We start from the raw sequence: 15,577 nt of genomic DNA, 5'->3' as shown, positions 1-15,577 counted from the left end.
TTGCTCGCTAGGGATGATGGGAGTTGTAGTCTAGCAACATCTGGGCACCCACGATTAAGATCGAGCTCAATATTTGCCCTAACTTGCCGAGACACTCTGGGAGCAGATCAGTACCATACATTTAACGTGTGTGTTCAACACACATTGAAAGCACATGGCTACCCCCAGGGTTTCCCAAACTTGAGTCCACATTTGTTATTGGATCACAACTCCCATCATCCCTAGCTAGCAAGACCAGTGGTCAGGGATGATGGGAGTTGTAGTCCAACAACAGCCGGAGACCCAAGTTTGGGAAACCCTGCCCTAAAAAATCCCGAGGACTGTAGTTTAAGTGTGCTTGGAAGTGGAGTTCTGTGAGAGGGACAACAACAACAATTTATTATTTATGTCCTTCCCATCTAGCTGGGTTTCCCCACCATTCTGGGTGGCTCCCAACAGAATATTAAAAACACAATACAGCGTTAAACATTAAAAACTTCCCTAAACAGGGCTGCCTTCAGATGTTTTTTAAAAGTCAAATAGTTGTTTATTTCCTTGACATCTGATGAGAGGGTGTTTCACAAGGTGGGTGCCACTACCGAGAAGGCCCTGAAACTTCATTTCTCGCAGGGAGGGAACCGCCAGAAGGTCCTTGGAGGTGGACCTCAATGTCTGGGCAGAACAATGGGGGTGGAGACACTCCTTCAGGTATACTGGGCCATTTAGATTACAGTTCCCAGTATACTTTGGAGGGTGCCATGTGCTTTGAATGTGCATTGAATGTGCTTTAACTTTACAGTGTGGATCTGCCATTGAGTTCTTGAGGAGTCTTTCGCAGCCCTGCCTAGAGATGCAAAGTATTGAACCTCAGAGGTTTTTTTATGCAAACTATATGCTGCAAACATTACACTCTTCGATTTCCATATAAGCTTTTCTCTTTTTTAATCTGCCTGTCTGCAAGCATAAAGAAGAAGTGACCTCCATCAACCAAGCTATTTGGCTTCCTTTTTTTCTTATTTAAACTTAAATATGCATTTGCTACAGGTGCTATCAAATGCAAAACTGAAGAATCCCCGGCTTAGGTGCTGGAATTTGTATTGATTCGATTAGGCTGGCTGTTAATGCAAGGGGACACAGGAGAAAGCAGTCCCTGGCATTTGATAATGATTTAATTGGCTACACATCTGTGTTTAATGTGATTATATTGCTGTGGCTCAGCGTTTCGTTTGTCTGGGTTAGTCCAGAGGGACTGGCAAACTAATATAACAGGAGGAGTGTTTGCCACACGTTTTCTTCTTTGCAGATGGGATGTGCAAATAAGGCTGGTCCAGTATTCCTGATCCTTTGCCGATAAACCTCAGGGAACTTGCAACAAAAGGATTATGCAAAGAGAGACACTTAGTTCCCTTCTTTGAGAACCAGAGGTGGATGTAGGGATGCCTTTGAGGTTCTCAGCTTAGAAAGCAAAGTCCTTTCAGTATTTAATGATGGCCATCCATTAAAATAAGTTGTTACTTCTTCTTTTTTTTTTTAAAGAGCTTTGTATATTTGCAGCTGAATCCCATTAACAGAGGACAGATGGGGCTCATGCACTTAAATAGATGAGATTTCAGCAGGTGTTGCAGGAACTCAACAGGTTGGTTCTGCATAGAACCGGCATGCAAAAGTTTACCAGATTTCAAAGCAATTCCCCCCTTTTAGCGAGAAAAACAGAACACTTGTGAGAGTGGACAAGCCAATTTTGCCCGGATCTCCTAGTGCTACTTTCCCCATTAAAACTGAACACTTTTCAAACCATTTCCTTGATTTCTTGCAGCTTTTGTACTCTGCTGGAGTCCTTACTTCCTCTTTGACATTCTGGACAACTTCAGCGTCCTCCCTGAAACAAAAGAACGCTTCTACGCCGCAGTGATTATTCAGAATCTGCCATCTTTAAACAGCGCCATCAACCCCATCATATACTGTGTTTTCAGCAACACCCTTTGTGATGCTTTCAGGTATTAGACTTCTTGAGTTTTTCCCCCCTTTAATGGGATTTATATGGGCAAAAAATGCTACCAAATAATTGCCTGGTTACACATTGTGCTCACCAGGTGAGTAATAGGACTATAGCAGAAGACTTTAGAAGATACAGCTTACCCCATCCTGAAGTCCTTCTTATTCTGCATTTATGATTTGTGCTCATAATGATCTTGCTTTCAATACTGTTTGCAGCTGCAAAAGCTTCAGGGCAGACACACTGCTTCATTTCCAATTAGTGTGTGGCCTACAATTTCCTGCTAGAATCCTGCAACTTTCCCTAGCACAAATTTCTGAAAGAGGGGGAGTCTTGTCCCGCTTTTGGTCTGCAATAGTGCAAGAGTGCCCCTCCAGACGCACTGATGTATTAAAATTGGGGAAACGTTACAGAACACCTGATGAAATGGAATGATGGGTGGGTGGTCCAGTTTACAGTGTTGTAAGATATTCCCGTAACAGAAGTTGCCCTCATTTCCCATCACACACAGAGGCAGCTTAAGGTCCAAAAGGCTTCAGTAATACATTTCCAGACATTGATATATGCATACAGCTTGTAGGCATTGCAGATACATATATACACATGTACAACGTATTTCTGAGGCTTCAGCAGTTCAAGATGTAACACTGACTCTGACTCACTTCTCAAGACTGACTTCGACACACAGCACAAGACCCCAGCATCCTGAGCTGACTTACCTCAATCACTTGCCGTATTTTTCGCTCCATAAGACGCACCTTTTCCCTCCTAAAAAGTAAGGGGAAATATCTGTGCGTCTTATGGAGCGAATGGTGGTCCCTGGAGCTGAATTGCCCAGGGGCCAAAAGAGGATCATGCTTTTTATTTTACAAAGAGAAAAGGGAGTGTTGAAAGGACCCCGCTCAGCAGCTGATCAGCAAGAGATCGGGAGAGAGATAAGAGTCCCAGCTCCCTTTCAGCCCCGCCCTCCATTGTTGAATGTGCTGCAGAGGGAGGTTGTTTGTTTCCCCAGCTACATGTGACTGGCTGATTAGATTATCTGTCTGGAAACAGCAGGAACGGCTCCCTTTCCTTAAGATATTTCAGAAATGTGCGTTGAACCCCATAAAAATGGGGCTTTTCCTCTTTGCTTTTCCCCCTTTGCAAAAAAGCTGCAAAACTTTTAGCTGATCCTCAAAAAAACAGGGCTTTTAGAGGAGGAAAACCAGAAAAATATCTTTTTTCTTGTTTCCTCCTCTAAAAACAAGGTGCGTCCTATGGTGTGGTGCGCCCTATGGAGCAAAAAATACGGTATATTGCCAGCACTGGGCTGTTGCCGTAGCTACTGGTTTGACAGGCCTTGCACCTGTTATCTTATCTCATACATGGGGTGATCTGTGCTCATGAAGAAAAGTAACCCCTTCCTCCAAGTCCAATTCCTCCAACACCCCTTCTTTAATTTTGCTCATGGCATTGCTTTCACACAGGTATTTGATACTGGCATGTTTAGACCTCTGTTGGACTTTCTTTAAAACTATGTGGCTCATATGCTGTACACATGGCCCATGCTGTAACCATTCAGGAGGCATCCCTTTTATACTGCATTTGGACCTCCTGGAAATGAATTCTGATTCATGTTTGAATTAATCTTCTCCTAAACCTGAATATCTTTTTACATTAGATTCATTAGATTCATTGCAATCATTGCATCAATGACGTACTGCAGAATACAAGGGGGGCAAGAGAGCAGCTAAGTTGGGTGGAGTGGTTTAAACCTTTCCACACTCACACAGTTCTATGTTTACTCCCTCTTTTTGCCACCACTCAATGGCGGAGCTTCATGCTCCAGCACCGGGGGCGGGAAGCAGGTGGGGGCGGGGCTGGAGCGCATTCTGGGGGCGGGACATGCCGAGATGGAACCCTATCGGGATCCCGCTGCCCAGGGCGCCCCGCCCTTCCTACGCCAGTGCCACCACTGTTACTGGGGGGGGGGCAAAATATTAGCAAGCAGGAGAGGATCAGGCCCCTGGACCAGGGTTAGCCACCCCCAGTCTAGACATATAAATTAGCAGATAAGAAAGGAACAAGTACGCATCACTGTGAATTAATTTCAATTTTTCAGTTGTTTATTATTATTATTATTATTATTATTATTATTATTACTTTGTTCTCTAGGCGAAGAAAATCAGGAAATTTGGTCACTTTCAGAGAAAGAACTGAAGGGCAAGAGATGCAAGCGGTATCCAAGCCGGAATATATTTAGAGTTGATATGTGACTATAAAGGCCACATTGAGTCTGAGGGGTGAAATGGAAGCCTCATCCTTGTTCGGAAATCTATTATTTAAGGAGGGAGGAATGAGGAGCAAAGATCATTCCTCGTACACCCTGGTGGCCAAGCAGAACTGCCATGGTTTGTACCACATTTGCAGCCAGTCCTTGGCTTTTCAGAGACATTGCAAAGGGGCATCCACTCAGCAGTATGCTTCAGTGTAAATAGCTTTTCTCCATACGGGAATATTTTATTTTGAAAAAGGTGATGCCAAATTTCTACATGGTACCGCACAGCTCGTTTTCACACAACACTGTCACCTAAATCGTCAAGACCCTTTGATGGCCAAAGAGGAGGAATCGCCTTTTCTCTCCTTTCCGAGAAGAGGACATTCCCAACGCACGTCAAGACACTTCATCCCTGCTGCCCCATTTGGGGGATTGCTGTGGCTCAGTGGTAGCTCATCTGTTTTACAGGCAAAAGGACTCAGATTCAACCCCCCAGCATCTCTTGGTAGGGTTGAGATTGTTCCATCTCTGAATTTTGGAGAACCACTGCCAGTCAGTGTTGACGATATTGAACTAGATAGACCAAGGGACTGACACCATATAAAGCATGCTTCCTATGTTCCTATATAGGCTTCACCAGAAAATACTGCCCATTGTATAATGCGCTGAGAGAACAACATCTGGAACAATTTTTACGCAGAACAAAATAAAAAATAAAAAAAAATTCCTTCCAGTAGCACCTTAGGGACCAACTAAGTTTGTTCTCGGTATGAGCTTTCGTGTGCATGCACACTTCTTCAGATACACTGAAACAGACCAACACGGCTACCTACCTGTAATTTTTACGCAGTGATGGGAGAGGTATGAGTCTATGGTTTACCTACTGAGTGGACAAGAACAATATGCCACTATGAAGATTGCACATTTTCCATCTGTTGTAACATTTGTTTGTTTGTTTGTTATTAATTGAATTTATATACTGTTGTATACCCAGAGGTAACTTGTGAGAGGAGAGAATGATGTGTCTCTTGTCTGGGGGATTCAAATTTTTAAGTTTTCTTCCTGCTCCTATTCATTTAGGTTTTGCTTAATTCCATTCAGATTTGTTTAAATTCCTTTTCATCTCAATCTTTTATTTTACTATATGTTAATTAAAGGCCTGAATTCGAGATTTGAAGTTTGGTTTTGGTTTTCTTTGGGTCTGGGTTAACTTCTATTGATGTTACTTTCCTTTTGTCAAACTTTGTTGCGGTGGTCTGAGGACAAAGAAATTCATCTGATCTTCTGACCTCCGGATCCAATCACCGGAAAGCTTCCAAAATAGGGAAGGCTGCTGATCTTCTCCCCATTACAGTAAAGTAGGTCTCGGGAGGTGGAGGGTGAAGACTCATTCAGAGTTAGCTGTCAGGAAGAGAACCAAAGCAATCCAGGCAAGTCACAAATTGCTAAGCCCCCTCAGCCCAGCAAGGACGTGGCATTTAAATCTTAGCCATGCCCCCCCCCCTTGGCAGACACAGAAAAAAAATGGGATTTGTTGCAATTCCTGACTCAAGAAGAAAGGTATAATCCAAAACAAATGAATAAGAAGGAATCAGTTATACATCCAGACAGTTGCTTTGAGATGGAGCCTAATAATAATAATAATAATTAGTAGTAGTAGTAATAATAATAATAATAATAATAATAATAATAATAATAATAATAATTACTTGTGACCCAACTGCTGGGTGGAGCCATCGATGGTGGCCCACCTAAAGTTCATTTGTTTTTGTTTTCCCAAAGAATTTTATTGGTTTTCCACATTAAACAGAACAAATACAACTAACAACAACATATAATAACAATCATTCAAAAAGAAAAAACAGAAACACAAACAACATCAACAAAATATAAAGAAAAACAAATACAAACCTTACAAACCGGAACACAGCAACTATTAAGTTAAATCTTGTTCCAAATCTTATTTGAGGGACTTCCCCCGTTCTCTCTCTTACGTTCAGTTCTAAATTACTTTAGTAACTTTTCTGATTATTCTAACAATACATTCACCATCAATATTCTTCTTTATCTTAACCTCATATCTCATTTAAATTCTAAATCAAAATAAAAACACCACTTCATATTACAAATCTTAATTTCTTATAAACTTTTCTTTTCTAAGTTCCATAAAACTGCTGCTTATTGCTTCTAATTCAAACCTTATAAAATCTTAAACGAATACTGTATCATAAAAAACCTAAGTATTTCTTCTCTAGTCCAAATCCATTTTTACTCTCTGACGTCGGGGCTACCGTGGCAAGCCTTCCTAGTACTCACATACATTCTTTCACCCTACCCCCCTTCTTACCATTTTCTCTCCTCCCATCACATTCCCCCACCAGGCCTCCCCACCACCTTTTCCCAAACTATTGTCCAGAATGTCTTCTTTTCCTTGATATCGAAAAACGAAAGCCATGTCCCAAAGTGTCTTTGCTGAACTCTTTCCGAGCACAGTTCAAAGTGTTGGTGTTGACCTTTAAAGCCCTAAACGGCCTCGGTCCTGTATACCTGAAGGAGCGTCTCCACCCCCATCGTTCAGCCTGGACACTGAGATCCAGCACCGAGGGCCTTCTGGTGGTTCCCTCATTATGAGAAGCAAAGCTACAGGGAACCAGACAGAGGGCCTTTTCGGTAGTGGTGCCCGCCCTGTGGAACGCCCTCCCATCAGGAGATAGAGAGATAAACAACTACCTGTCATTTAGAAAATACTTGAAGGCAGCCCTGTTTAGGGAAGTTTTTAATTTGTGACTCTGTATTGTATTTTGGTATTTGTTGGAGGCTGTCCAGAGTGGCTGGGGAGACCCGGCCAGATGGACGGGGTATAAATAATAAATTATTATTATTATTATTATTATTATTATTATTATTATTATTATTATTATTATTCAAGGGAAATAATTCTTCATCACCAGGCATCCCCACTTCAAACTCCAAGTCAAATTGCTGTTGTAATTTCCAACATTGTTGTTCCAGTATTTCTGGGCTCCAACCCCAGAAACCCGTTATAACGCCACAAAAATCATTCCTGGACCTCTCACGTCTACAGGAATGTTCCTCTTCCCTTTGGAGTTGCCTCTTTTCTACTTCAAATAAGTTCCCAGAAGTTCGCTCTCACCTAAAGTTCATTTGACCTGCCAGCCTTGCTGACTGACTGCTACTCTAAACAGGGCAGGAGCTTGTCAAGCCACAATTCATGGCTGCTGGGCGGCGTTTGACTTAAAGCTACAAGTTATGTAAGCCTGCCCTATAGTGACATGCCAACATGCAGGGGCAGAACAAGGTGGGGCGTTGGGGGCGGTTCGCCCTGGGTGTCACCTCTGGGGGGGGGGGTTGACAAAAAGCTGTGCAGCACTCAACGTCTGTGAGAGACGCTGTGGCTTTGGCACGCACAAGCTTCCCGCTGCCAAAACGTACGTATGCCGCCTCTCCCTCAGCTGTAAGGCAGTGGGCGGACTCCTCGGAGGCACCGCAAAAAAGAAAGCTCAACAACTCTGGCTGCCCCCAGAAAGCTCCACAACTTTGTCTCAGCAAAAAAAAAAAAAAAAAAAAAGAGTGTGTGTGTGTGTGAGAGAGAGAAGAATTTTTCTGCCCCGGATACCACCTGACCTTGCTACACCACTGCCAACATGTGTTCCATTCACCTTCGCTTTTAAGTTGGCAGGCTAATGGGAGGAAGCAGGAAAAGTGGCTGCACTCTGGGAGAATGGTTTGGGCCAGGTATTGCTAAACTGCGCTTTGTCTGGGAGCTCCGTCCTACATGTCTTTAAGGAATTGTTTGCAACAATTGCTATTAAAAAAATAATAATAGGTGGAAACATGATATGACCCAACAGTTAGTCTTCCCATAGACATGCTGGGCTAATATATGTATATGGCCTCAGATGTTACAAATTGTAATGCACACTGGTGCCCCCTTTCATCTTGGCTTCTGTTGTAATCCAGCCTTGGCTGAAGCTTCTGTTCACAATTCAAGTGCATGCAGGGTTTGTGCTTTATGGTTGCCATGGTGACACTGACAGAAACTCTCCCCCCCCCCCGACTTTCTCAGGCGATCCCCTTTCCTAAAATAAAAACAAATCCATTTATTCATTTCCCCCTTCATTTTCAAGGCAAGTTATTTTTATTTTATTTTATTTTATTGTAAAGTCCCTCCCAGTATTTTGACAGTTTATAACATCACTTTGTTTTAAAATCTGCTGTATATATATTTACAACCTGCTTTTTGTTTCTCTTGCTGTAAGACTTGCTTCCCTGTGCAAAGTGAGACTTGTTGAAATGGTCTGTATGCCTTTTAATTTAAAATAAAATAAACTTTTATTTATTTTATTATGCAGTCTATTAATTATTGACCTCCATCACATCTATTAATTTTACTAGGGTCAAGGGCTGTAAAACAAAGAGTGCCTAGTGGCTTAATCCCTCAAGTTGGCACTTGAAGGAACTGACCTGACATTGAAGGTAGACCAGAAGTGCTGTTTTACCCCAACAGAGGTGTGATCATTCACTTAATGCCACAAAGAAGTTGCCTTCAAAGATAAATATACCAATTTATGATGTAAAACAACAACAACAACACAGAATAAATATACAGCTGGTACAATCATCATCACTAGATCTCTAGGCCGCCCTTCATCTGGGTTGTTGTTGTTCAGTCGTTCAGTCGTGTCCGACTCTTCGTGACCCCATGGACCAGAGCACGCCAGGCACGCCTATCCTTCACTGCCTCTCGTAGTTTGGCCAAACTCATGTTAGTAGCTTCGAGAACACTGTGCAACCATCTCATCCTCTGTCGCCCCCTTCTCCTTGTGCCCTCCATCTTTCCCAACACCAGGGTCTTTTCCAGGGAGTCTTCTCTTCTCATGAGGTGGCCAAAGTACTGGAGCCTCAACTTCAGGATCTGTCCTTCTAGTGAGCACCCAGGGCTGATTTCTTTGAGAATGGATAGGTTTGATCTTCTTGCAGTCCATGGGACTCTCAAGAGTCTCCTCCAGCACCATAATTCAAAAGCATCAATTCTTCGGCGATCAGCCTTCTTGATGGTCCAGCTCTCACTTCCGTACATTACTACTGGGAAAACCATAGCTTTAACTATACGGACCTTTGTCGACAAGGTGATGTAGTATACAACAATACTTAAAATCCTACCCAAAAATTTAAAAATAAAACCTATTATGCCACAGTGTCCAATAGCAATGTGACAACACTGTAAGTATCATAAACCATCATGATGTATGACACTTGCAGCCAGAGAATCAGAGAATCCTACAACTGTAAAGTTGGAAGGGAGCCTGCGGATCAGCTAGTCCCGTTTTCCTCATCGTACACACAATGTTGTCCCCACCCATGTGGCAGCTGCACTCCCTGCCCCCATCTTTTTTGGAACAGGATCTTCCAGATCCATGGATATTTGGAGATGTCCACGGACTCTGCTACATAATATGTTCTATGAATGCATTGCCTCAATTTCTTTTAAAGAATATATATCTTGAAGTATGTGACGGAAATCACATATTTCAATTAATCAAGCAGCGGCTCTATGGGCATGAAAGACAGCACTTGTTATCTCATACTCCGAGATCTTGTTCTCCAGGGGCCTTAGGTATCACAACATACTACGGAACCGGTGCCAGATATCTAAAGGATCTACTACTCCCTTCCCATCGAAGAGCCTTTATGCTTGCGAGACAAAATGCTTTCTCCTTTGCAGTGACCAAAGGCAGATTCTCACATACCCCCATATCAAGCCCACCTGTGTGACTGATTCAATAGACCACATTATCTTGGATTGCTCTCTACACAGTAGACCTCGCCAACTGATGCTGAGCAAAATTGTGGACCTCCAGCTCACAACTCCGAGAAGAAGCCAAATAAGGTTTCTCCTGGCAGATCAGGACAAAGATATTACTGCTTTAGTAGCTTCCTTTCTAGACACAATTTTACCCAAAAGGGTTCCCAACGAACTATCCTTTCGGGAAATAGAGCGTGGGAGAATATCCAATTGCACATGACCGTAATGTGACCTTATTGTTGGGAATAACTCTCTGGGGCAGACAGCAAACTCCCCAAGACTCCGGAGAGTCCTCGCAGTGGCCCTCTCTGGCTGGAACATCCCTCAGTCCAGAGTGGAATCAATCTGTGACCCTTTCCTTATGAAGAGTGCACACAGGTCTTCCAGCATCACGTAGCAAGAAGAAAGACTCACCTGTAGTGCTAAACTATGTTTATTTACAGTCTATATACAGAGACTCCATTTCTGTGTCTGTGTTCTCCAAGCAAGAGTACAGAACTGCGACACGACAGAAGTGAAACTAAAACATACAATAACAACACTTAGACGGAAGAGATAAAGCAAACTTCCCACACTCTCTCTCAGACTCATGTGATTTACACCAAACATAACAGTCCTGCTGAAGCAGCATAGGATAAATTAAAATCCCAACACTTATAACCCTTGATAGCTTCACCCTTGTCCTTTTAATTATTCCAGTTACTTGAAATGTTTTATACTGTGATGCCAATAAAGGTATTTGATTGATCGATTGATTGATTGAATATGTCTTCAGTTGGTGCCCAAAGGACAATGCTGAGCCACCCAATAGAAGGGAATTCAATTATTGGGAGGCCATGGCGTCATGAGAAGTGGGGGTAAAAAGTGCCTTTCCTGCATGCCAGCCGCTTGGGGAGAGAAAGGCTATGAGATCAGGGCCACCCAAGACATTTGGGCACCTGAGGTGAACCACAAAATAGTGCCTCCCCTCCCCACCAAGGAAGAAAAGGTGAGTGAAGATCTACATCAGGAACAAGAGGGGAATAAAGATCGGCAATGAAACCTGTTGCCCCTGCGGCTCCTGCCGCCTGAGGCAATTGCCTCATGTTTCCTCGTTGTCAGGGCAACGAGAGGCACAATAATTAAGGAGAAGTTATGCTGGAGGGTAGATGGCTACCATTTTTCTCTCTTTACTAGACAAACCAAGGTCAAGGTCCCTTTGTGTATATGGGTAGGTACTTTGGAGATGCAATTTATCGTGTGTGTCCATCTCACATAAGTTGTCCTTTCAGGAGTTCCATTTGGAATACACAACTATTCATTGATTTAAACAACTGGCTAATATATTATTGATCTGGAAACTTGCACACGCTTAAAAATAATGAAAAAATATTCCCGAATAAGCTGTGCTTGGCAACCATTTTGCAATTCAGAAGCAGATGGGCTACAAAAGCCCTCTTCAAACAGAGAGGTTAAGGGTTGACAGCAGTATTTGCTCAAGGTTATAATAAATGCAGCGAGGCAAAAACACTCACTAGTAAAAGCATCAGATAAATTAGCTGGGACTATTTCTTATATGCTGATTTAAAATTAAGCCATGAGTCACACATGATTACAAATGTAGACATATTGCATCCAGCCTTCCGAAAATAAAACTTCCCACAAAGTACTATGGCCACAGTACTTAGGTCAAACAAATATATAACAATAATTTATTTAAACAGAATTTAAAACTAAAACCATCGGTAACATTTGCTATTTCCTTCAAAATGTATAATTTTAGCTTCGTTTCATCATTTGACGATGATCAGCAGAGGGTCAATGAATAAAATGCAAGCCAAAGCTGCAGATAGTTGGTAGCTAGAAAACTATGCCAAAATAAGCATTTCATAATTATTCTGTTTTGCGTGTTTTCTTGTCTGATCACGTATTTACTTTTAGTGAGTGTGCTGTGTCATCTTCTACAGAACTCAGGTATTCTATTTTGTTGTCAGCTGTCAGTCTCAGGAGACAATGGAGGAAGGCGTGTTGGAGGGTGAAGTCAAACGAATATTTTGTACGTATAACCACCTCATAAAAAGAGTATGCCTGTCTTGAATTGATGCAGTCATTTTAAACATCTAGAAAACACCATGTTGTCCATTGTTAAGTCTGCTTGGTTGTGTTGCTGTCAAGCTTCCCCCCTTTTTAAGGCCTTGGGCACATTTGGGCACTCCTCTGGTCTAAACCACTGAGGCTCTTGGGCTTGCCGATCATAAGGTCAGTGGTTCGAATCCCCGCAATGGGGTGAGCTCCCGTTGCTCGGTCCCTGCTACTGCCAACCTAGCAGTTTAAAAGCACGCCCAAAAGTGCAAGTAGATAAATAGGTATCGCTCTGGCAGGAAGATAAACGGCATTTCCGTGCGCTGCTCTGGTTGGCCAGAAGCGGCTCAGTCATGCTGGCCACATGACCTGGAAAGATGTCTGAGGACAAACGCCGGCTCCCTCAGCCTGAAAAGCGAGATGAGCGCTGCAACCCCATAGTCGCCTTTGACTGGACTTAACCATCCAGGAGTCCTTTTTACCTTCTGGTCACTTTTCCGTTTGGCAAAAAGAACACATTTCTAAGGAATCTGGGTAGAAGTCAGATCCAACAGAGTAACGGTGAGCCTTGAGAAGCACAGAGAGTTAAAAGAGAAGTGGAAAGGAGTCTCACTCTTCTAGTTTTCTTCTGTACTTTTCAAGAAACAAAAAAGGCAGCCATCATACTACCTCCTGGGGCACTGGGGAGAGGAGAGGGGGCTCAGGGGCTCTGTGGGAACCAGGAGAAAAGGGGCTTTTGCAAAGCCAATTGCTGCTTGTGTTCATAAACCACTTCCTTTCCTCCGCAGCAGCCAACAGAAGAATTATTTGACAGTTAATTTGTTTTTTTTTTCCCCGTCTCCACCAGCTGTTTTAACTGCAGAGCGTTAGCTTGTTTTATTTCACTCTAATTAAGGCTTGGTATTGTTTTGCTGGCATTTGCCCCTTTCCGGTATATTCCCTTATCAATTAACCTTTCTGAAGTTTAAATGTTGCATATTCTAGGAACGTAGGGAACTGTATTGACTAGAGGGTCTTTGGAGATAGACAAGGTAAAAAGCAATGGCAAGGAACATCAGACCAGAAATGCTGGAAGTATTTTGATTGGAAGGGCATTGGTTTTGAGAAGAAGAAGAAGAAGAAAAGCTAACTTAAAGCTGAAGAACCCTAGACAATTCACATTAAAACAGCCGTGTATTAAAAACGGAAGAAAATCCTGGTTTTCATAACAACAGAACGTGCTGATCCTAACTACGCAACCTAAACACCGTTCAGACTGCAGCACTTCAGGATGTAGCCTTATTTGCCCCTACGGGTTCCCACGGTTGCGCCCGGCGAGAAAACATGGAAGCAGAAAAGACACCTGAGGCTGCTGGCTTCAGAGAGAGAAAGATTTATTTTCTGCATGCAGAGGCACTTGCGGTGTTTAGACACCCAAGCAAGTACAAAAGCTAGTAAATTTTCAGACAGTTCTTATAGACAGTTCTCTGGCTCACCTTCCCATCCCAGGAATCTTGTCCTTGTCCATATAAGGAACATTTCCTGTTGTACATTTCCTTGTACATATAAGGCAAAAGGACATTTAGCCCTGAGTTGGTTCCTGTGCTAGCATGCGCACTTCAGCAAGGCCATCCTATCTGTCTCTGACCTAGACAGTTCCTCTCTGTGCAAGGTTGACCTTCCATCGTTATCTTCAGACACTTAGTCTCAGCTTATACAATAATATGCTAGAAAGAAGTGCAATGCAGATCAAAGTTCACAGCAAAAAGAAAGATTTCATACAGAAAAGCCTCCACTCAAAAGAGTCTCTAACAGTACATTCAGGTAAATATATCCAGGTTAGCTAATTAACCCCTTCAAGGAGACAAAGGGATTGATTCAAAGCCCAGCTAAATTAGAGCTCTTGAGCCCAGCTAATTTATCCCAATTGATTTCAGTGGGACTTAAATTTAATTTTACACATACTTTGGCTTAGTAGCAGTAAGGCAGTGAATTGTGTCCTAACCCTCCCCTCTGTACCCCATCTTACTCCTGCATCAGGACCTGCTCCCCATTTGTTCTAGTGGTATAGGAACTAAGCTATAAGCTTCCTATACTAGTTCTCTGTTCTGTAGGGCACCTAGAGCATAACACTAAACTGACAATAAATAAATGTTGTAACAGTGACTGGGAAAAGTGGTTCATAAGAGCATAAAATGGTTTTTTAAAAAAACCAATCTGGTCCAAAAATCAGTTCTCTGACACTGTTATACAAACGAACTAAGCAAGGTTTTCCTGGGAATAAAGGTGCCAATTTCACTAGACCCTGTTCCTGTGTGTTGATCTGCAAACCTTAGTAGGTAGCAAAGATGTCCTGAGGTTTTTTTTTTTTTATTTACTCATTCAACCACTCACTCAAACCAACAACAATTTTAAAAACAAGGTTACAAATTCCCTTTTCATCCATCGAGTCCAGTGTGTCTGCTCCAGAAATCACTATTATTTATTTGTCTTTCCAAAGGTGTCAGTGGTGGTTTACATCTATGTCCCAACTGAACTGCACATGTAATAAAGCAATTCCAAATTGCTTGGAAGTTGTCCGTTGCCGTTCCTTTTCGCAGTGCGCTTACCCTTGTGTTTGAGTTTTTCCATGAATGTCACTCCTCAGATTTCTGGGTTCCAACTATCCAGTAAGCTATATACTCTCAGGGTCCGTCCCCCCCAGGAGTCATTGAGTTCAATGTTTTCAAGTTTCTTGTTGTAAGACAGGCAAGAAACAATACTAATTTGTACCTTCACTTGGTGCTTCAGCCATTTTGTTCAAATGAGGCCTTCTCCTAAGAAGAATTAATGTATGCTCACCACCACTCTTCACCAAGCGATTCAGTACATTTGTAGCATCTCTGCCAAAACTAATAAAATGAACATTTCGCTACTTCGTGTACTTTTGGATAATCCCCGGATTGCTTTGCTCCCATTGAAACGTGCATCTCTCTGTTACCAAGATGAGAAATGAGACATGTGCGTATCAATTTGACTAGGGCTAACACGCCGAAGAATTGATGCCTGTGAATTATGGTGCTGGAGGAGACTCTTGAGAATCCCATGGACTGCAAAAAGATCAGACTTATCCATCCTTAAAGAAATCAGCCCTGAGTGCTCACTGGAAGGGCAGATCCTGAAGTTGAGGCTCCAGTACTTTGGCCACCTCATGAGAAGAGAAGACTCCCTGGAAAAGACCCTGAAGTTGGGAAAGATGGAGGGCACAAGGAGAAGGGGACGACAGAGGATGAGATGGTTGGACAGTGTTCTCGAAGCGACTGGCATGAGTTTGGCCAAACTGCAGGAGGCAGTGGAGGATAGGGGTGCCTGGCGTGCTCTGGTCCATGGGGTCATGAAGAGTCGGACACAACTGAACAACTGAACAACAACAACAACAACAGGCTAGGATCCAATGGAGTCCGAGCATGAACAGAAGGCAATTGTGCTTGTGTAAGAA

The 15,577-nt window shown here is 42.7% G+C and overlaps 1 protein-coding gene across 1 annotated transcript in view; it reads left to right on the top strand.

The window, feature by feature from the left end:
* NPSR1 (neuropeptide S receptor 1) overlaps positions 1-4,296 on the top strand; it is a 70,488-nt gene extending 66,192 nt beyond the window's left edge. The window contains exons 8-9 of the mRNA XM_033165532.1: positions 1,796-1,976; positions 4,130-4,296. Coding sequence (XP_033021423.1) covers positions 1,796-1,976; positions 4,130-4,217 — 269 coding nt within the window. The 3' untranslated portion in view covers positions 4,218-4,296. The remainder of the gene's footprint in view (positions 1-1,795; positions 1,977-4,129) is intronic.
* The last annotated feature ends 11,281 nt before the right edge of the window (positions 4,297-15,577 follow it).

Source organism: Lacerta agilis, chromosome 12 (genome assembly GCF_009819535.1).
Source record: "Lacerta agilis isolate rLacAgi1 chromosome 12, rLacAgi1.pri, whole genome shotgun sequence".
In the NCBI taxonomy this organism is placed as follows: domain Eukaryota; kingdom Metazoa; phylum Chordata; class Lepidosauria; order Squamata; family Lacertidae; genus Lacerta; species Lacerta agilis.
The sequence above is the reverse complement of the archived record's forward strand: the minus strand, read 5'-3'. Positions and strand labels throughout refer to the sequence as shown.